General features: G+C 39.5%; 1 protein-coding gene across 2 annotated transcripts in view; it reads left to right on the top strand.

Moving 5' to 3' along the window:
* PDE8A (phosphodiesterase 8A) overlaps positions 1 to 23193 on the top strand; it is a 148987-nt gene extending 125794 nt beyond the window's left edge. For both annotated transcript variants that reach the window (XM_057720858.1, XM_057720859.1), the window contains 3 exons: positions 419 to 586; positions 20695 to 20824; positions 21919 to 23193. In XM_057720858.1, coding sequence (XP_057576841.1) covers positions 419 to 586; positions 20695 to 20824; positions 21919 to 22025 — 405 coding nt within the window. In that variant the 3' untranslated portion in view covers positions 22026 to 23193. The remainder of the gene's footprint in view (positions 1 to 418; positions 587 to 20694; positions 20825 to 21918) is intronic.
* Positions 23194 to 23763: the final 570 nt, after the last annotated feature.

The following is a 23763-nucleotide window of genomic DNA, read 5'->3' on the forward strand; positions in this document are numbered from 1 at the left end:
GGCTTGTGAGAAGCAGAGCCCCTGGTTGGACCACAACACGCTTTCTGTTGTGAGGGCAGAGAAATCTTTATTTTTCAACTCACACTGTTTTTTAGTGAATATAATAAAAGATAAAGCCAGTCTTTGAGTGCTTACCAAGGGAGAGTGACAGAACAGAAAGAAAAGGCACCTGTGAGAGAGAGAGAAAGAGCTGAGGAGGAGGGGAAGGGCAGATATGCCACCCTCCAGCACTACCCTCTGCTTCTGGGTCCTGCTGGAATCTCACCGGGCCTCGGTTTTCCCCTTTGTAGAGTGAGGGGCCAATCTCAATGGTCAGAGTATCCTCAGGACTGTTTTACGAGACCCTAACTTGTAGGTCCTGAACAGCTTGGTACCTGGGGACCCGTTTTGATTGCTGTGACTTCCACTCATGTTTTAGGAAACTGATAAAGATCAAGAAGCCATAAACACTATGCTCAGGACTCCAGAGAACCGCACTCTGGTCAAACGAATGCTGATTAAGTGTGCTGATGTGTCCAATCCCTGCCGACCCCTGGAGCAGTGCATTGAGTGGGCCGCACGTATCTCAGAAGAATATTTCTCTCAGGTAAGATGCAGCTTCTTAAGTTCCTTAAGCAAAAGAGAGAGAAACACCATAAGGACCATAAGAAGTAATGGACTTAAAACTAGGAAGCAGAGTTCTAAATGAAATTCTGTCCTTGAAGACCATTGCTTGTATTATAGGCTTATTGGTAATAATTCTATTAGTTTTTCCTTATCCAAAAATGTGTTTTATTTTGCCATCATCCTTGCAGGGTATTTTCACTGGATATTTGACATTTTCTCCTAATAGTGCTTTAAAGGTGTTAATTACACTGTTGTCTGCCCTTCCTAGCCTCTTTGGGTAGAAAAAATTCTTGTGAGGCAGAAAAAAAATTAGGAAACAAACATACATACATACCGCTTTCAGAAACCCAGCAAATCCTAACCCATGACCAGGCACATCATAGTCCATCAGCTACAAGCCAAAGATACAGAAAAAATTTTGAAATCACCCAGAGAAGAATGACACATTACTTACAAAGAGAACAGTGATTCTCATCTTTTATAACTTCATGTCAGAAACTATGAAGGCCAGAAGACACTGTGGAACAACATCTTTAAAGTGCTGTTAGGAGAAAACTGTCACCCTAGAATTCTGTATCCATTAAAAATATCCTTCAAGAATGAAGGCAAAATAAACACATTGTTAGATAAGAAAAAGCTAAAAAAATTCATCACCAGTAAACCTGCAATACAAGAAATGCTGAAGGAAGTTCTTAAGGCTGAAAGGAAATGATACTAGATATAAACTTGAATCTTTAGGAAGGAATGAAAGAATGAAAAGCACCAAAACATGGTAACTAGCAAAACCACAATGAGATATCACCTCATATCTATTAGAATGGCCATTATCAAAAAGATAAGAAATAGCAAGTGTTGTCAAGGATGTGGAGAAAAGAGAGCCCTTGTGCACTGTTGGTGGGATTGTAAATTGGTGCAGCCAATAAGGAGGTTCCTCAAAAAAAAAAAATAGAACTACCTTATGATCCAGCAATTCTACTTTTTGGTATTTATCCAAAGAAAACAAAAGCACTAACCCCAAAAGATATATGCACCCCCTCCCCCCGCCCCGTGTTCATTGCAGCAGTATTTACAATAGCCAAATTGGAAACAACCTAAATGTCCATTGATGCATCAGTGGGTAAGAAAATGTGCAGTATTATTTAGCCATTAAAAAAGAATGAACTCTTGCCATTTTTGACAACATGTATGGACCTTAAGGGGTTTATGCTAAGCAAAATAGGTTAGAGAAAGAGAAATACTGTATGATTTTACTCATATGTGGAATCTTACAGTGAACAGATTGGTGGTTGCCAGATGAGTGGGTAGGGCTGCAAAATTGGTGAAGGGAGTCAAAAGGTACAAACTCCTAATTATAAAATAAATACGTCATGGGGTTGTAATGTACAACATGGCAAAGGTAGTTAATACAGTATTACATATTTGAAGGTTGCCAAGAGAGTACATATTAAAGGTTGTAATTACAAGAAAAAAATTCTGTAATTATATATGGTGACAGATGTTAACTAGATTTATTGTGGTGATCATTTTGCAGTATATGCAAATACTGAATCATTATGTTGTATACCTGAAACTAATAGTGTTGTATGTCAATTATAACTCAATAAAAAGACAAAACACTTTAAAAAATGGTAAATAGCTGGGTGACCATAAAAGAGTTTTTCCTCCTTGTAGTTTCTCTAAATACATAGAACTATTTTAAGCACAAGTTATAACAATGCATTGTAGAGGATATAATATATGTAGGTATAAACTATATGACAACTATGACAACTATAACATGAAGGATGGGCTAAAGTAAAATGGACTTCCATGAATCCAGGGTTTCTACGTGTTACATGAAGTGTTATAATATTAGCTCAGTAGACTGAAAAGTGAAAGATATATTTAGTAATCCCTAGAGCAATCAGTGTCCCTTAAAAGCTAATAGATTACAATGGAATTCTAAAATTTATTAAATGATAGAAAGGCAACAGGAGAAATAGAGGAATCAAAAAGAGGAATAAATAGAAAAAAAAGTAAAATGGTAGCTCTAACTCTAATCATATTCATACCTACATTAAATGTTAGTGGACTAAACAGTCCAGTTAAAAGACAGAGATCATCAGAATGGATCTTGAAAAAATAATACCAACTACATGCAGTCTACAAAAGACACACTTAAAATATAAAGAAGAGATAGGTGGAAAGTAAATGGATGGAAAAAGATATATCATGAAAATTGTAAATATAAAGATTGGAATGGCTATTTTAATCTCAGACAAAATAGACATCGAGACGAATATTATCAGAGATAAAGTAGGACACTTCATAATGAGAAAAAATTCTGTAGGAAGACATAATAATCGTAAGTGTATATGCATCTAATAACAGAACTTCAAAATAAATGAAGCAGAATTGAAAGAAGCAAAGAGACAAGTAAAATCATAGTTGGAGATTTTTATACCCTCTTTCAGCAACTGATAGAACAACCAGATTAAAATATCAGTAAAAACACAGATAATTCAATCACTTTACCTTAGTTAATATTTATAAAATACTACACCATAAATTTGCAGAATATGTATTAAGTACACATGATATGTTCACCAACATACATCATATGCTGGGGCCACAGAAAAGATTCAATAATTTTAAAATAATTCAAATAATACAGAATATATTCTTTAGCCACAGTGGAATTAAATCAGAAATCACTAACAGTAAGGTATCTAGGTAAACACCAAATATTTGGAAATTGACAACACATTTCTAAATAATCCATGAGTCAGATAAAGGAAATTAGAAAATATATAGAACTAAAGGTTAATGAAAATATATTAAAATTGTGGGATGCAACTAAAACAGTGATTAGAGGGACATTTATAGAGAAAAAGCTCTAAAGTTAATGACTTAGATTTCTCTTTAAGAAACTAGAAGAAGAAGACAAAATAAACCCAAAGTTAGTAGGAAAGAAATAATAAATATAAGAACAAAAAATGAGGAAATAGAGAAGAGACAGTAGAAAACATTATAGGAGACAAGATGGCAGAATAGAAGGACTTGAGCTCATCTCCTCTTACGAAAACACAATCACAACTGTTGAACAACCATCAACAAAAAAAGACTGGAACCTACCAATAACGATATTCTACATCCACAGACAAAGAAGAAGCCATGACAAGATGGTAGGAGGGGCACTTTTGCAATATAATCAAATCCCATACCCACTGGATGGGTGACCCACAAACTGGAAAACAATTATATTGTAGAGCTTCTGCCACAGGAGTGAGAGTTCTGAGGCCCACATCAGGCTCCCTGGCCTGGGGGTCTGACATCAGGAGGAGGAACCCCAGACCATTTGACTTTGATGGCCAGCGGGGCTTGAGTGCAGGAGCTCCACAGGACTGGGGGAGACAGATTCCACTCTTGGAGGGTGCACACCAGGTTTCACATCCACCGGAACCCAGGGCAAAGCAGTGACTCCATATGAGTCTGGGCCAGACCTACCTTTGGGTCTTGGAGGGTCTCCTGGGGAGGTGGGGTCAGCTGCGGCCCACTGCGCAGGGGTAAGGACACTGGTGGCAGAAGCCCCTATGGAATATTTCTCAGTGTGAGGTTGCCATTTCAGTACTGAGACGTGGCCCCACCCAACAGCCTGCAGGATCCAGTGCTGGGATGCCTCAGGCCCAACAACCAATAGAGTGGGAACACAGCCCCAGCCATCAACACACAGGCTGCCTAAAGTCATCCTGGGCCCACAGCCACCTGTAGACACACCCCTTGACATGGCCCTGCCCACCAGAGGGACAAGATCCAACTCCATCCCCAAGTGGGCAGGCACCAGTCCCTCCCATCAGGAGAAACCTGCACAAGCCCCTGGACCAACCTCACCCACCAGGAGGCAGACACCAGAAGCAAGAAGAACTATAATCCTGAAGCCTGAGGAATGGAGCCCACAAACAGAAAGTTAGACAAAATGTGATGGCAGAGAAATATGTTCCAGACAACAGAACAAGATAAACCCCCAGAAGAACAACTAAGTGAAGTGAAGGCAGGCAATCTGCCTGAAAAAGAATCCAGAACAACAATAGTAAAGATGATCCAAGATCATGGGAAAAAAAATTGAGGCACAGACCAAGATACAACAGATGTTTAACAAAGAGCTAGAAAGTTTAAAGAACAAACAGAGATGAACAATACATTAACTGGAATGAAAAATACAGCAGAAAGCATCAATACCAGGGGACTTCCTAGGTGGCACAGTGGTTAAGAATCTGCCTGCCAATGCAGGGGACACGGGTTCAATCCCTGGTCTGGGAAGATCCCACATGCCGTGGAGCAACTAAGCCTGTGCACTACAACTACTGAGCCTGTGCTCTAGAGCCCATGAGCCACAACTACTGAGCCCATGTGCTGCAACTACTGAAGCCAGTGCGCCTAGAGCCCATGCTCCGCAACAAGAGAAGCCACTGCAGTGAGGAGCCCACACACAATGAAGAGTAGCCCCTGCTCACCGCAATTAGAGAAACCTGTGCACAGCAATGAAGACTCAACACAACCAATAAGTAAATAAATAAATAAATTTATTAAAAAAAAAAAGAATCAGCAGGATAAATGAGACATTAAAACAAATAAGTGAGCTGGAAGACAGATTGGTGGAAATCACTGCTGCAGAACAGAAAAAAGAATGAAAAGAAATGAGGACAGTCTCAGAGACCTCTGGGACATCATTAAATGCACCAAAGTTCACATTATAGGGGTCCCAGAGGAGAAGAGAGGGGAAGGGCCTGAGAAAATATTTGAAGAGATAATAATCAAAAACTTCCCTAACACAGGAAACACTTAAGTCCAGGAAGCGCAGAGGGTCCCATACATGATAAACCCAAGGAGGAGTGCGCTGAGACACATATTAATAAAACTGACAAAAATTAAAGACAAAGAAAATACTAAAAGCAACAAGAGAAAAGCAACGAATAACATACAAGAGAATCCCCAATTTTTCAAGCAGAAACTCTGCAGGCCAGAAGGGAGTGGCACAATATATTTAAAGTGATGAAAGGATGAACTGGGAGATTGGGATTGATATATATACACTATTGACACTATGTAAAAAATAGATAACTAATAAGAACATACTGTATAGCAGAGGGAACTCTACTCAGTGCTCTGTGGTGACCTAAATGAGTAGGAAATCCAGAAAAGAGGGGATATGTGTATACGTATAGCTGATTCATTTTGCTGTACAGTATAAACTAACACAATATTGTAAAGCAACTATACTGCAGGGGAAAAAAAAAATAAAGTGATGAAAGGGAAAAACCTACAATGAGGAATACTCTACCCAGCAATGCTTTCATTCAGATTTGAGAGAGAAATCAAAAGCATTACAGACAAGCAAAAGCTAAGAGAATTCAGCACCACCAAACCAGCTTTACAACAAATGCTAAAGGAACTTCTCTAGGCAGAAAAGAAGAGGCCACAACCAGAAACAAGAAAATTACAAATGAGAGAGCTCACCAGTAAAGGCAAACATGTGGTAAAGGTAGGGAATCATCCACACACAAATATGATACCAAAACAATCAATCATGAAGAGCATACAAACACAGGATAGTGGAAACTGCATTTGAAATTGAGACCAGCAACTTAAAACAATCTTGTACATATACAGACTGCTATATCAAAGCCTCATGGTAACTGCAAACTGAAAAACTAGAATAGATAAACAAAAAACAAAAAGCAATCCAAACAATACTAAAGATGGTCATCAAATCACAGGAGAACAAAAGAGAAAGGAAAGAAAAAAGTCCTACAAAAACAAATCCAAAACAATTAACATACATATTGATAATTACCTTAAATGTAAATGGATTAAATGCTCCAACCAAAAGACACAGACTGGCTAAATGGTTACAAAAACAAGACTCATATATATGCTGTCTACAAGAGACCCACTTCAGATCTAGGGACACAGACAGACAAAGTGAGGAGATGGAAAAAGGTATTCTATGCAAATGGAAATCAAAAGAAAACTGGAGTAGCGATACTCATATCAGACAAAGTAGACTTTAATGACTGGTATAAGAGACAAAAAAGGACACTACATAATGATCAAGGGATGAATCCAAGAAGAAGATATAGCACTTGTAAATATATATGCACCCAACATAGGAGCACCTCAATATATAAGGCAAATGCTAACAGCCATAAAAGGAGAGATTGACAGTAACACAATAATAGTGGGGTACTCTAACACTCCACTTACATCAATGGACAGATCATCCAGAGAGAAAATCAGTAACAAAACACAGGCCTTAAATGACACATTAGACTAGGTTGACTTAATTGATATTTAAGGAGCATTCCATCCAAAAGCAGCAGGATACACATTCTTCTCAAATGCATATGGAACATTCTCCAGGATAGATCACATGCTGGGCTATAAAGCAAGCCTTAGTAAATTTAAGAAAACTGAAATCATATCAAGCATCTTTTCTGACCACAAGGCTATAAGATTAGAAATAAACTACAAGAAAAAAAACTAAGAAAATGCAAACACATAGAGGCCAAACAATATGTTACTAAGCAACCAGTGGACCACTGAAGAAATCAAAGAGGAAATAAAAAAATATCTAGAGACAAATGAAAATGAAAGAACAACGATACAAAACCTATGAGACATAGCAAAAGAAGTTCTAAGAGGGAATTTTATAGGAATACAGTAAAATCTTGGATTGTAACTTGTCCTGTGAGTGTTCCACAAGATGAGCAAATATTTCTAACATTTTAACTTGATAAACGAGCAATATCTGCAATACAAGTAGTATGTGATGCCGAATGTCACATGATCACAGCTGAGCCAATGGAGCTGTCCACCGATGAACTAATGGATCTGCATCATGAGCAACAGCAAGAGGTTATGGAGGAGATCTCGTCTGCAGAGGAGGAGGAGAAAAAGGTAGAGGAATCCCTCACTTCAAATGAGATTAGGGAGATGTGTAAAATGTGGGAACAGTGCAAAATTTTGTAGAAAAGCACCACCCAAATAAGGCTGTAGCAGTGCGAGCAATGAATCTGTTTAACAACAATGCAATGTCACACTTCCGTGAAATCCTCAAAAGGAGGCAAAAGCAAGTGTCATTGGATAGATTCTTTGTTAAAGTTTCATGAAAAGAAAAAGATTCCATTGAGCCAATAGCTAGCAGTGATTCCGTTAGTGATAGTGAAAGTCGTCCTACACAATAACCATCCTCTCTCATCTCCCTCACACCAGCCACGAAGGTTTTAAAAGGTAAGTGCAGGTTAATTTATTTTCTTTATATTTTGTATTATATTACTGTATTATAATCATGTTTATATGAGTATTTTTGAGTTGTGGAACGAATCATCTGAGTTTCCATTATTTCTGATGGGGAAATTCACTTTGATATACAAGTGCTTTGGATTACAAGCATGTTTCCAGAACGAATTATGCTCTCAAACCAAGGTTTTATTGTACAATCTTACCTCAGGAAACAAGAAAAAAATCTCAAACAACCTAACCTTATACCTAAAGCAACTAGAGAAAAAACAAACAAAACCCAGAGTTGGTAGAAGGAGAGAAATCATAAAGATGAGAGCAGAAATGAATGTAATAAAAATGAAGAAAACAATAGAAAAGATCAATGACACTAAAAGCTGATTCTGTGAAAAGATAAACAAAACCTTTAGCCAGACTCATCAAGAAAAAAAGGGAGAGGGCTAAAATCAATAAAATTAGAAATGAAAAAAGAAGTTACAGTGGACACCACAGAAATACAAAGGATCATAAGAGAATACTAGAAGAAATGATATGCCAATAAAATGGACAACCTAGAAGAAATGGGCAAATTCTTAGAAAGGTACAACCTTCCAAGACTGAACCAGAAAGAAATAAAAATATGAACAGAACAATCACAAGTACTGAAATTGAAACTGTGGTTAAAAAACTCCCAACAAACAAAAGCCCAGGACCAGATAGATGGCTTCACAGGCGAATTCTATCAAACATTTAGAGAAGAGTTAACACCTATCCTTCTGAAACTATTCTAAAACATTGCCAAGGGAGGAACATTCCCAAATTCATTCTATGAGGCCACTGTCACCCTGATACCAAAACCAGACGAAGATACCACAAAAAAAAGGAAATCACAGACCAATATCACTGATGAACACACATGCAAAAATTCTCAACAAAATACTAGCAAACTGAATCCAAAAATACATTAAAAGGAGCATACACCACAATCAAGTGGGTATGATCAAGTGGGTTTATCCCAGAGATGCAGGGATTCTTCAATATCCGCAAATCAGTGTGATACACCACAGTAAAAAGTTGAGGAATAAAAAACATATGACCCTCATGCAGTAAAAGCTTTTGATAAAATTCAACACCCATTTATGATAAAAACTCTCCAGAACGTGGGAATAGAGGAAACCTACCACAACATAATAAAGGCCATCTATGACAGACCCACAGCTAACACCATACTCAATGGTGAAAAGCTGAAAGCATTTCCTCCAAGATAAGGAACAAGACAAGAATGTTCACTCTTGCCACTGTTATTCAACATGGTTTTGGAAGTCCTAGCCACAGCAATCAGATAATAAAAAGAAAAAAGTCAAAATTGGAAAAGAAGTAGTAAAACTGTCACTGTTTGCAAATGACATGATACTATACATATAAAATCCTACTAGAGCTTATCAATGAATTCAGTAAGATTGCAGGATACAGGATTAACACACACAAATCTCTTGCATTTCTATATACTAACAACAAAACATCAGAAAGAGAAATTAAAGAAACAATCCCATTTGCCATCACATCAAAAAGAATAAAATACCTATGAATAAACCTACCTACGGAGACAAAAGACCTGTATTTTGAAAACTATAAGATGTTAATGAAAGAAATCAAAGATGACACAAATAGATGGAAAGATATACCATGTTTCTTGGATTGGAAGAATCAATATTGTCAAAATGACTATGCTGCCCAAGGCAATCTACAGATTCAGCGTAATCTGTATCAAATTACCAATGGCATTTTCCACAGAACTAGAACAAAAAATTTTTTTAATTTTTATGGAAACACAGAGCTGAGAAAGAAAAAGAGAAAGCAAAACAGAGCTGGAGGAATCAGGCTCCCTGACATCAGACTATACTACAAAGCTATGGTCATCAAAATAGTATAGTACTGGCACAAAAATAGTAATACAGATTAATGGAATGGGATAGAAAGCCCAGAGATAAACCCACACACCTATGGTCACCTAATCTATGACAAAGGAGGCAAAAATATACAATGAAGAAAAGACAGCCTCCTTAATAAGCAGTGCTGAGAAAACTAGACAGCTACATGTAAAAAAATGAAATTAGAACACTCCCTAACACCATACACAAAAATAAAATCAAAATGGATTAAAAAGCGAAATGTGAGGCCAGACACTATTAAACTCTTAGACGAAAACATAGGCAGGACACTCTTTGCCATAAATCACAGCAAGATCTTTTTTGACACACCTCCTATAGTAATGAAAATAAAAACAAAAATAAACAAATGCGAACAAATTAAACTTAAAAGGTTTTGCACAGCAAAGGAAACCATCACCAAGATGAAAAGACAACCCTCGGAATTGGAGAAAATATCTGCAGACAAAGCAACTGACAAAGGATTAATCTCCAAAATATATAAACAGTTCGTGCAGCTCAGTATCAAAAACACAAACAACCCAATCAAGAAATGGGTGGAAGACCTAAACAGACATTTCTCCAAAGAAAACATACAGATGGCGAAGAGGCATATGAAAAGATGCTCAACATCACTAGTTATTAGAGAAATGCAAATCAAAACTGCAATGTTGTATTACCTCACAGTGGTCAGAATGGCCATCATCAAAAAATCTACAAATGATAAATGCCAGAGAGGGTGTGGAGAAAAGGGAACCCTCTTGCACTGTTGGTGGGAATGTAAATTGATACAGGCATAATGGAGAACAGTATGGAGGTTCCTTAAAAAGCTAAAAATAGAACTACCATATGATCCAGTAATCCCACTCCTGGGCATATACCCAGAGAAAACCATAATCCAAAAAGAAACATGTACCATAATGTTCACTGCAGCACTATTTACGATAGCCAGGACATGGAAGCAACCTAAATGTCCATCTACAGAGGAATGGATAAAGAAAACGTGGTACAGATATACAATGGAATATTACTCAGCCATTAAAAAAAGGATTAAATAATGCCCTTTGCAGCAACATGGATGGACTTAAGGATTATCATATGAAGTGAAGTAAGTCAGACAGAGAAAGACAAATATCATATGATATCACTTCTATGTGAAATCTAAAAAAATGATAAAAATGAACTAATTTACAAAACGGAAACAGACTCACAAGACTTCAAAAATAAACTTATGGGGACTTCCTAGGTGGCGCAGTGGTTAAGAATCCGCCTGCCAATGCAGAGGACATGAGTTTGAGCCCTGCTCTGGGAAGATCCCACATGCCATAGAGCAACTAAGCCCGTGAGCCACAACTATTAAGCTTGCGCTCTAGAGCCCGTGAGCCACAACTATTGAGCCCATGTGCTGCAACTACTGAAGCCCACGCACCTAGAGCCCATGCTCCACAACAAGAGAAGCAACTGCAATGTGAAGCCCGTGCACCACAATGAAGAGTAGCCCCCCATCGCTGCAGCTAGAGAAAGCTGAAAGCCTGTGCAGAGCAATGAAGACCCAACACAGCCAAGAAACTAAATAAATAAATAAATGTATTAAACAAACAAACAAACTTATGGTTACCAAAGGGAAACATGGTTGGGAGGGATAAACTAGGAGTTTCAGATTAACAGATACACACTACTATATATAAAATAATCAGCAAGGACCTACTGTATAACACACAGAACTCTACTCAATATTCTGTAATAACCTATATGGGAAAAGAATCTGAAAAATAATGAATGTATGTATATGTATAATTGAATCAGTTTGCTATACACCTGAAACTAACACAACATTGTAAATCAACTATACTCCAATATAAAATAAAAATTAAATTAAAAATATAAACCAAAAAATTACAAAATCCAAAAATTGATTCTTTGACAAAGTTAACAAAACTGGTGACTACCTAGCTGGGATAAGCAAGAAGAAAGAGAGAATGCAAATTATCAGTATCAGGAATGAAGGAAGTATTGTGATAATAAATCTGACAACTTAAATGAAATGGACAAATTCCTTGACAATTATAATTTACCAAAACACACAAGATTAAGCAATAACCTTAGGAGCCCTGCAGTAAAGAAATTCTTTGTTAAAATGTTTTATTTAAAATTTTTTTCACAAAGAAAGCTCTAAATGGTTTCATTGAGGAAGCCTATCAAATATTTAAGGAAGAAATGTTAGTCTTACAAATAATATCAGAAAATAGAGGTGAGAACACTTTTCAACTCATTTTATGAAGCCATTATACTCCTGATATGTAAACCTGACAAAGACAGTACCAGGAGAAAACTACAGTTCATTATCCTCATGAATATAGATGCAGAGATACTTAATTCAACAGTATATAAAGAGGGTAATATATCACTAAATAGAGTTATCCTCAAAAATGCAGGGTTGGGTTAATATCAGAAAAATCAATCATTATAATTCATCATACTAATTAAAGGAGAAAACCATATGATTATTTCAGTAGATGGAGAAAAAGCATTTGACAAAATTCTGCATCCATTCATCATAAAAAAAATTTAGCAAACTAGGAATAGAAGAGAACTTATTTTTAAAAGGGTATCTACAAAAACTTAATTATATTAAATGGTGAAATAGTAAATACATTTTTCTTAAGATTGGAAACAAGGGAAGGGAACCCATTCTATTCTGTTCCATCAGTGTATCTGTCATCTTTATGCCAGTACCACACTGACTTGGTTATTGTAAGTTCTGAAGCCAAATACTATAAATTGTCCAACTTTTTCAAGTTTGCTTTGTTTATACAAGATCCTTCACCTTTCCATATAAACTTTAGAAGGAAATATTAAATATATTTTAAGACTGAAAACAAGGCAAGGGTACCCATTCTGACCCCTCCTATCCAATATTTTATTGGCAGTCGTAGCCATTGCAACAAGGCAAGGGAGAAAAAGTACATACAAAGAACAGAAAGTAAGACATAAATTTGTTTCTGTTTGCAGATGACAGAATTCTTTTTAATCTTTAAAACTGAGTGTACGAAACAATTACTGGCATTAACAAGTGGAAATTATTTAGCAAGGTTATAGGACCCAAGCTCATTATACAAAGACAGTTGTATTATTTTATGTACTTGCTGCAGACAATTGGAAAATGAAACTAAAAACCCAATCCCATTTATGATAGCAATAAAAACCAAAAATTACTTAGGATAAATTTAACAAAAGAAGGCCAGTTCTTTACACTGAAAACCACAAAACATAGCTGAGGAAGAACACTTCAATCAATGGAGAGATGTACCATGTCCACAGATTGGAAGGCTCAATGTTGTTAAGATACGGTTCTTTCCAAATTGATATATAGGTTCAATGCAATCCCGATCAGAATCCCAGCAGTTATGGTAAAAATTGACAGACTGATTCTGACATATATGTGGAAAGCTGAAGGACCTTGAATAAACAACACAAACTTGAAAAAGTTGGACGATTTACGCTATTTGACTTCAGAACTAACACTAACCAAGCCGGTGTGATACTGGCATAAAGATAACAAATACATTGATGGGACAGACTAGAAATCCCAGAAATAGGCCACATGTATACAATCAGTAGGGAAATCAAAATGTTTTTCAGCAAGTGGTGTTGGAATATTTGGATATCTCTATCCAACAAAAAATCAGCCACAACTCCTACCTCAGTCTGTGAAGAAATATCAGTTCACAGTGGATCATAGACCTAAATACAAAACCATAAAGCTTTTAGAGAAAACATAGGAGAATATATTTAATTAACTGGAATGGGATAGATGTTTCTGAGGTACAACAACCATAAAAATAAAATTTAGTGAGAACCAAAATTCAGAAATGATTCTCATCTAAACACAGCTAAGAAAATGAACAGGGAAACCACACAAACAAAATATCCACAAATCATATCTGACAAAGGACTGTATTCAGAATATATAAAGAATTATAGTTCAGTAATAAGCCAAACCACCTAATTAAAAATGGCTAAATATTTTAACAGACACCTCACAGGAGTATATATATGAAAATGTGCTGAACGTCATTAGTAATCAGGGAATTGCACATTAAAACGACAGTGAATACTACTATACATCCACTGGGATGGCTAAACATTAAAAAGACTGACACCGCCAGGGGCTTCCTAGGTGGCGCAGTGGTTAAGAATCCACCTGCCAATGCAGGGGACACGGGTTTGAGCCCTGCTCCAGGAAGATCCCACATGCTGCAGAGCAAGTAAGCTCGTGTGCCACAGCTATTGAGCCTGTGCTTTAGAGTCCATGTGCTGCACCTACTGAAGCCCACACGCCTAGAGCCCATGCTCTGCAACAAGAGAAGCCACGGCAATGAGGAGCCTGTGCACCACAATGAAGAGTAGCTCCCACTCACCGCAACCAAAGAAAGCCCGCACACAGCAAAAAAAAAAGACCCAACACAGCCAATTAATTAAATAATTAATTTTAAAAAAAGACTGACAACACCAAATGTTTGTGAAGACATGGAGCAACTGGGAGTTATTCATCAGTGTAAAATGTGTAAAATGCTCATCATGCAGTGATGATGTGTAAAATCATCATTTTGGGAAGCAGTTTATCAGAGCTTTTCTTTGTTTTACTGTGGTAAAACAAAATAACCATTTTACAAAGTCATGTTTTTTCCTTCCATTCTTTTCATGTGGTGTATTACATCAGTTGATTTCAGATGCTGAATCATCCTTGTATTATTGCAGGACTAAAATCCCACTTATTCATGGTGTATGATCCTTTAATATGCTACTGAATTCTGTTTGCTAGTATTTCGTTGAGGATTTTTGCATCAGTATTCATAAGGGATACCAGTCTGTAGTTTTCTTGTAGTATTTTTGTCAGGCTTTGGAATCTGGTTAATGCTGGCCTCATTGATTGAGTTAGGAAGTATCCTCTCCTCTTCAAATTTTTGGAAGTGTTTGAGAAGGATTGGTATTAATTCTGTTTCAGAGCTTGGTGGAATTCACAGGTGAAGCTGTCTCGTCCTGAGCTTTTCTTTGTTGGGAGGTTTTTAATTGCTAACTGAATATCCTTACTAGTTCTAGGTCTATTCAGATTCTCTATTTCTTCATAATTCAGCCTTCGTAGGTTGTGTGGGTAGGAATTTGTACATTTCATCTAGGTTATACAGTTTGTTGGCATACAGTTGCTTGTGGCACTTCCTTATAATCCTTTTATTTCTGTAAAATCAATAGTAATTTCTGATTTTAGTAATTTGAGTCTTTTTCTTAGTCTAGCTAAAGTTTTCAATTTTGTTGCTTTTCAAGGAAACAACTTTTGGTTTTGTTGAGTTTCTCTATTTGTTTTTCTATTTTTCTTATCTCTGCCCTAGTCTATAAGTTCCCTCCTTTTGCTAGCTTTGGGTTTGTTCTTTTTCTAGTTCCTTAAGGTCTAAAGTTAGGTTGTTGATTTGAGAGCTTTCTTCTAACATAGACATTTACAGCTATCAGTTTCCCTCTTAGCACTGCTTTTACTGCATCCCATACATTTCCATATGTTGTTTTCATTTTTTTTGTCTCTAGGTATCTTAATATTTCCCTTGTGATTTCTTCTTTGACCCCTTGGTTAAGAGCATATTGTTTAATTTCCATATACTTGTGAATTTTTCAGTTTGCTTTCTGTTGTTGATTTCCAGTTTCATTCCATTGTTACTGGAAAAGGTACTTCATATGATTTTGATCTTTTAAAATGCATTGACTTGTTTTGTGGCCTAAAATATATTCTGTCCTGGAGACTGTTCCATTTGCACTTGAGAAAAATATGTATTCTAAATGTTGTTGGGTGAATGTTCTCTATGTCTATTAGGTCCAGTTGGTTTATAGTGTTGTTCAAGTCCTCAATTCCTTATTGATCTGGCTGTCCTATCCATTATTCAAAGTGTGTTATTGATCTCCCCAACTGTTATTGTAGAAGTGTCTGTTTCTCTCTTCAATTATGTCAGTGTTTTCTTCATATATTTTGGAACTGTAATTGTTTGGTGCATATGTGCTTTTAATTGTTACATCTTCTTGGTGAATTGACCTATTTATTAATAATGTCCTTCTTTGTCTTTTGGAACTATTTTTGGATTTTTAAACTATTTTGTCTGATATTACCAAGCTACCTCAGGTCTCTTTCTGGTTATTTGCATGGAATATCATTTTCCATCCTTTCACTTTCAACCTGTGTGCTGATATCTAATGTCTTTTGTAGACAAAATATAGTTGGATCATGTGTTTTTACCCATTCTGCCAGCTGTGCCTTTTGATTGGGGAGTTTAATCCATTTACATTTAAAATAATTGCTGACAGAGAAGGACTTACTTTTGCCATTTTGTCTTCTGCATGTCTGATAGCCTTTTTTGTCCCTCACTTTTTCCATTATCGCCTTTCTTTGTGTTTGATTTTTTTGTAGCACCATGTTTGATCCGCTTCTCATTTGCTTTGCAAGTATTCTACAGATAATTTTTTTATGGTTACCACAGAAATCACGTATAACATCCTGAAGTTATAGTAGTTTATTTTAAGTTGATACCAACCTATATTTCAGTTGTATACACAAACTCCTATACAGCTGTTTCTCCACCTGACTTTGTTCTTGATGTCACAAATGACACATATTACACTGTGTGCCCATTAATACAGACTTGTAATTTTTATGCACTTGTCTTTTAAATCTGTAGAAAATAAAAAGTGGAATTTCAAGCCAAAATTGCAATAATACTTTTTTTGTATGTGCTTATGTATTTGCCTTTACTGGAGATCTTAGTATCTTTATATAACTTCAAGTTGCCTTCTGGCTTCTTTCACTTCAACCTGAAAGACTCCCTTTATCATTTCTTGTAGGCTAGATCTAGTGGTAATGAATTGTCTCTGCTTTTGTTTATCTGGGAATGTCTTAATTTCTTCCTCGTTTTTGAAGGACAGTTTTGCCAGATATAGAATTCTGTGTTGGCAGGGTTTTTGTTTTAGCACCTTATGTGATTATCCCAATGCCTATCGACCTCCAAGGTTTTGCTGAGAAATCAGCTATCATCTTATTGAGACTGTCTTCTCATGTATGTATGTGATGAGTCACTTTCCTCTTGCTGCTTTCAAGATTCTCACTCTGTCTTGGCTTTTGACAGTTTGGTTATAAGATGTATCAATATGGTTCTTTTGGAGTTTATCCTTCTTGGAGAAGATTATCTTCCTGGATTTGTAGATTTGTGTTTTTCTTCAGGTTATGGCAGTTATGGGCTATTATTTCTTCAAATAATCTCTGCTCCTTTTTTTTTTCTCTTTTCTCTTTCATAGACTCTGATAATGCATGTTTGTCTGTTTGATGCTGTCCTGTAAATTTCTTAGGCTCTTGTCACTTTTCTTTATTCCTTTTTCTTCCTCCTCTCAGACTTGATAATTTCAAATGTCCTATCTTCAAATTTATTAACTCTTCCTTTTGTCTGCTCAAATCTGCTGTAGAACCCCTCTAGTGAATTTTTCAATTCACCCTTTGTATTTTTCAACTCCAGAATTGTTATTTGGTTCTGCTTTATAATTTCTCTCTCTTTATTGATATTCTCATTTTGTTCATATCATTTTCTTGATTTCCTTTAGCATCTAATCCATGGTTTCCTTTAGCACTTAGTGCATATTGAAGATAGTTGTTTTAAAGTCTTTACCTAATAAATCAGTGCCTGTGCTTCTTTAGGGATGGTTTCTGCCCATTTATTTTCTTCTTTTGAATGGGCTATGTTTTTCTGTTTCTTTGGCCTTGTGATTTTTGTTGTTGAAAATTGGACATTTGGGGAAAATGGCCACCTCTCTGTGTCTTTGCAGTTTGGCTCTGCGCCAGGAAAGTCCCAAATTATCTGGGCCTGCTCTGAGCCTTAGGATTAGCCCAACATGAACGCTTAAGGTCTCCTCAGGTCTTTTCTGAGCATGTCTTTGAGACATTTCCACTCTAATACAGTTACTTTTGAATGTCTTAATTTCGCCAAGAGGCTTTTCCTTGGGGCCTTAAATAGTGCATTTTGTGAAACCACCTATAATCTCTTGCCCCAGGCATCTGTGTGTCTGTTGTCTCCATGCAGCTTTCCCAGTAGAAGCCATTGCTTTTCCACCTGAAAGCAGGCTTAGGTGAAACAGAGACCAGTCCTTTAGGCAGCCCCCAGACAGGTTAGAATGTTACAAATAAGCTCAGCTCTACTTCTTCCAGTTTAATGTAAACAGTTGAGAGCTGGGCTGCTACCTTCTCCAGACCAAGACTTGTGCTAGGGAGGGGTGGGGCAAGGGTGAGTAAAAATACCATGACACTTCTTACCATTTTGAATGTGACTTTTTCTTAAGTGGAGATTCACTTGGTTACTGTAGTATCTTTGACTGTCTTCCAGAGTTCCTGTGAAGTTATCTATAGGCATGGAGCTCTCATTGGTGACCTAGAAGTGGGGCATGGGCACAGATGACCTCACTGGCAAACAGTGGTCTCCAAAAGAGAATGAGGGCCTGAGAAGCTCCATATACCTGCCACAGTGGGCCAAAGAGAACAAATACAAGCATTAGCATTTTCACCGATGTTCAGCAAGTCAGCTGCTTCCATATGGAGGGGAGGGAAGGCCTAGAGTGCAGCACAGACAGAAAAGCCTCTGGAGCCATGAACTGCTGAGCTCAGTGAGCCTCTACTATGGTTTTCCCAAGAGAGCTGCTTCAGCATTCAGTCTGACCAGGAGGAGTGTCAAGAGAGCACCCCACCCCTGGGTACTGCTCTCTGAGTCAGACAGGCAGTGGGCTGTGAACCTGCATGCTCCACCCTTTCCCATACACACCAGGGCAGAGACTCACATAGAGCTAACCCTGAGATTTTCTGAGACACTGGGGGCCGGGGCTGCCAGCCTGTGGCCTGACAGCAGAGACTTCAGCAGACTGCAGAGGCCAAGACATGTCAATATTCCCTATTTATTCTCTTCCCAAAGCACCCTGACCCTACCTTCCACACCTCCTACAGTGCACTTCTGGCCTGACAACAGGTGTAGATAGTCTCTGCCCTGCCTCTCATGAAACCGTGGCCTGGAGCATCAGGAACTCTTACTGTTGGCTTCTGCCCCGGCCCATAGTCTAGCACCGTCCACCTGAATACAGGGAGCACAGGCCTCTTTCTTGGTACTGTCCCCAGCACTGTCAGCACCCACCCAGCATAAGTACATCACTGCAGCACGGTACTAGGTACAGCCCCACCTAAGAAAACCCCCAAAGGTTACCTGCTGCCCTAAAGTGGAGATTCCACGTTGAAAGCTACAGTGAGTCATTGTCACTTCCAGGGAAAAGTCACCTGCCTTTAGCCATGGGGCCTAGTTCTTCCAGTGGCCCGGGCCTCGGATCCCCCTTTGTGCAGGACAAGGTAACTTCTGACCAGTCCCTGCAGCCCTGCTGGTGATCGCCAGGCCTCAGCAAAGACAGCCGAATAGAAGTGAATGGCACAGGGGAGGCAGCTCCTGGCCAGTTGTCAAGAACAGTACTGGGCAGGGGGGACAAGGAGGACTGGCCCAGTTTGCCCAGTGGGAACAGTTCCAGGGATAAGAGTTGGCGGGACAGGCTCCCAGCCCCCAAAATAGGTTTTCTTTTGGTCCCGCTGAACACCTGAATTCTCATCCCAGGGCTGGCTGCTCAGGAAATGTCCTCCACAGCCCCAAACGGCCCACAGAGCTCAGCCACCAGAGCCAGGCTTTGGGCAGACGGCTGAGCGCACCTCCTGTCCTCAGCCCTTGCTCTCACTGACTGGCCCCCCAGAGAAGGCCATGACTGGTGAAAAAGTTCTCTCGTCCCAAGATTGCCACCCCTGCTGAACACCCTAGAGAACCAACTCCTGTATCCACATGGGGTTTCCTAGTTAACTCCACGCCTGTCTTCCGTGTAGAGCTGCCCCTTCTGTCATCTTCTCGCTATGCCTGGCCCAACAGACCATCAGGAACAATGATCCAGGTGCCTTGAGGACAGCTGTGCTGTGCAGAGCCAGAGGATGGCCCCAGCCTTACCTGGTCCTGCACTCAGCCCCCCTCATCCTGCCCATCGTGTGACCATCTACGTAACTCTCAGCCCTGGCTCCTGGCTCCAGCAGGGACCTCTCAGTGATTCTAATTGTGCTCTCGAACCCCCCGGGTTCCCACCTCGTTCCAGGAAGACCCCCTGCTTCATTGTCACCCTCCGGCATCCTCTCATCCTTTTCTCCAGGGCCCTTTGGTGAAAGCAACCTTATGAAAAAAAAAAAAAAAAGAAAAAAGAAAGAAACTCCATGATATCTTTCAAGCTAAACTTGCCTATCCCCACAGGATCTTAATTATATTCTCAGTTTTTTATAAATCTTTCTGGAATCCTGAAGATGTTCTGGAAGAGTCTATCAGAGTACGTAAAAACTCTTCATACCAGAGCTCTTTTTTACCTCAAGCGTGTTCAGAACTTTTTCAAATAAAATAATCTGGCCCAAGATGAGAAACACCACTTGTCGCTTCTCTGTGAAGGGGGCTGTTTCTCACTCACCATTGCCACCCTGGGTCAAGCCCCTGAAATGCCTGCCGGGTGGGAGGATGGCTGGGCTGAGGAGTGTGCTCATGCACTGCAGGTACCGTTTGCAATCTTACCTCAGGAGCTTCAGCAAGAGGCTTCCAGGTGTGGAAAATGTGGGGTGGGTTGGGTTGGGATGTCCTCAGGCACCCCTGGCACAGAGTAGTCCCCATAGGGGACCACGTGGTGTGCTGTTGGCTGGTGCTGTGTTCAGCTTCTCCCTACGAGCGCCCTGGGCTGCTGGGAGAGGCTCCAGCAGAGGGCTTGCTCCTGGTGGGGGAGTGGAGCTATATACTGGAGTCTTGTAATTCTGGCATTTTCTGCTTTGCAGACTGATGAAGAGAAGCGACAAGACTTGCCTGTGGTGATGCCGGTTTTTGACAGAAATACGTGCAGCATCCCCAAGTCCCAAATCTCTTTCATTGACTACTTCATCACAGACATGTTTGATGCTTGGGACGGTAAGAACACTGAGCATAGTTCCCTCAATAAGAAGGAACTGCTGCATATTAAGTAGTGCATAGTGCAAGTTTTGACTGTAGAATATGTTTTAGGGTGCAGGCTTTGAAGAAGGGCTGAGGAGAAGCAGTGAGCTGACACCGAGGGTCCTGAAGGCGGGGCGCTCTCTGTGCTCTTCCTCCTCAACTGCCCCAGCCCCAGGGCTAGATGTTGTTGTGCCAGTTTCATAGATGAAAGGATTGAACTTGGGGCTACACCCAAGTGTAGCTGGTGGTTGAGAGCTCAGGATTCAAAACCACTTATGTTGACTTCAAACCCTATATTGTTCTGTGGGAGCCCTTTTACCATCCGCTCCCCCAGCTTCTCCCGCCTCACTTGGTAGCCGACCCGAGAGCGGGTTGGTCTCTGCTGGGCACACGTCCCTCTTCTCATCCTTCAGTGTGGGCCGAGAAGCCTGTCACGTAGAGGATTCTCAGGGAAGGGGCCCCTCTTAGTACTCCCCTGGCCCCTGCTGTGAGGCAGATACATGTCCAGCTCTGGTTGGCAGGAGATGAGCCCACGTCTTAGGGTGCTGGGAGGCGGGGGAGGGACTGAGACTGTGGAAAGAGCTGTGGCTTTGGGGCCAGACTGCAGGCTCTGCAGCTCACTGAGTCCAGACACGTGGCGTCTCCTGGCCCCATTTTCTTCATGTGAAAATGACTTGCTCCCCACTCGTGCCCTCGGGGATGTGTACAAAGGAAGGGGACAGTATAAAGGAAGCTGGGGTGGAGGGAACACCCAGGAGAGCCAGTCAGGGCCTGGCTCCTGGCACCCCAGGCCCAAAGGTGCCAATTAAATGGTGATTGAGCAGATGAGTCCCCCCTCTGCTTCACCTGCCAGAGTTGTCAGCTCACGCGGTGCTCACAGCGGAGCTGCTGGCACTGAGCACAGGACTTGGCTTCAGTTCATTCAGGCCACTGGGTTTGCTGTGTCTGCCGAGCACTGTGCAGCTGTCTACTCCCATCCGTCCCTCTTCCGTAAAGTGCTGTCTCCTTAGAAATGTCAGTGTCTAAGCGCAGGCTGTGAAAGGATATCACATTCCTGTCTTTTTCTCCAGCCTTTGTAGACCTGCCTGAGTTAATGCAGCATCTTGACAACAACTTTAAATACTGGAAAGGACTGGACGAAATGAAGCTGCGGAGCCTCCGGCCACCTCCTGAATAGTGTGTGACACTGCTCCCTCCGGTCACTTGGGATTCCTGAGGGCAGCCAGAGTTCCTTGGTCCTTTCAGTATCAGCACAACAGTCCCCCGGTCTGCAGAGTGTGTAAGAGCACACGGGGAGGTCAGTAACCTTCTGTAGCCACCATCTGATGCCACTGCCATAAAGTGAGACTTAGTCCACTCACTGTACCTGGGCCTGCTGCGGGGTCTGTTCAGAAGGTCACATGAGACTCACGGTTTCCATTAGCGTCCATTACAACACGAGCTCGGGACTGCCCCTGCAAAGGACGGTGATGGATTTCCTGCCAGTGACAGAGAATATCTTGTTGCAGTTTCTCTCATTTATGTTCAGCACTTAAGAACAGCTAATGGCAATCGGATCTTTTTTCACATCATAGAAGGTGCAATCACTCACTTTGGAACACTACTGAAAGTGACTTCTCTTACAATTGAACAGCAAATGAAAAAAAAATTTTTTTGAAGTTGATTATTAATATCAATTATTAAAATGTTTTTATTTATTTTATTAGAAGTTCAATATTTTCTATGAATTTAAAAATACTTCAAAGCCAAAGCCAACTTTAAATGCCAAGACCAAATTTACATGAATCATATTCATTAAATACGTATTACTTGGTGTACAGAGTTATTTTCATAATGCAAATTTAAAATATAAAATGACACATTTTTACTGCACTATAGAAATATTTGTGTATGTTACACTTTTCTGATTGATGCTAACTGGGAAAAGCTGTTTTGTGGGCGAGTCTGATTCTAGAAGAGCTAAACGAGAAGGGCTCCTGTACAGCAACCAGAGCTCAGAAACTGCTCCACTTGTCTGATGGGCTCTGCAGGCGACGCCCCAAAGTGAAAGACATTAGGACTTCACACTTTTTTCCTAAAATTTTATAATTGAATTTCCAAAAGTCTGCCTTATTTTATACCAGTATTTCTATGAAATATTCCTGATAAAAACAAAGAGCGAAGATGGAATATTTAGTGAATTGACATTTTATAACCAATCTGATTTCATCTGCATTGGGAATCTGATTCCTGAAATTTATAAAAGGTTCTGTATCTTCACATTTTGAACAAGTGTAGTACCATAAAAAAATGACACAATGACATGTCAAAGAGCTTGCCGTTTCCTTTTGAACTTGTATTTTTTTTTCCAGATAAAAATGAAATTAAACTATTTGTTTTTAAGAAAACATGTGCCATCTGTTCTTTGAAGTTTTAAAACTACTTAAAATACTTTTATCTTCTTCTCTCTGTAACTAAAGAAGATACCTTTATTTTACAGAAAAGATGAATGGTTAAATGACTTTTTCAGGGTCACAAAGGGCCAGGTGAATATTTTGAAATATTCTCAGAAATACCTTAATTCACCACTTGGTACCCATTCGGAGAGATCATGCACCCTGGAGGGCTGACAGAGGGGCTCTCTCAGGGATGGGTCCTGGGTACCTGATGCCCATTCAGAGATGTCAGGGCACTCTGGAGGTCTGACAAGGCCAGCCCTTCAGGGGTCTCTTCATCTAAAGAAACAAAGGCCCCTTTTTCCTGTGTGTAGACATGTGACCTAAGTTGATAACTGTGGACTGATGTGGGAAGAAAGCCCTCTCCCCTCCTCTAGGTGCCAGGAAAGAAAAGGAAATGACCCAAGGAACTCAACCATCATGAGGTAGAGAGAGAATAATCGGAAAGAGACTTTATCTTTTTTTTTTTTTTAAGATAAG

Source organism: Hippopotamus amphibius, chromosome 2 (genome assembly GCF_030028045.1).
Source record: "Hippopotamus amphibius kiboko isolate mHipAmp2 chromosome 2, mHipAmp2.hap2, whole genome shotgun sequence".
In the NCBI taxonomy this organism is placed as follows: domain Eukaryota; kingdom Metazoa; phylum Chordata; class Mammalia; order Artiodactyla; family Hippopotamidae; genus Hippopotamus; species Hippopotamus amphibius.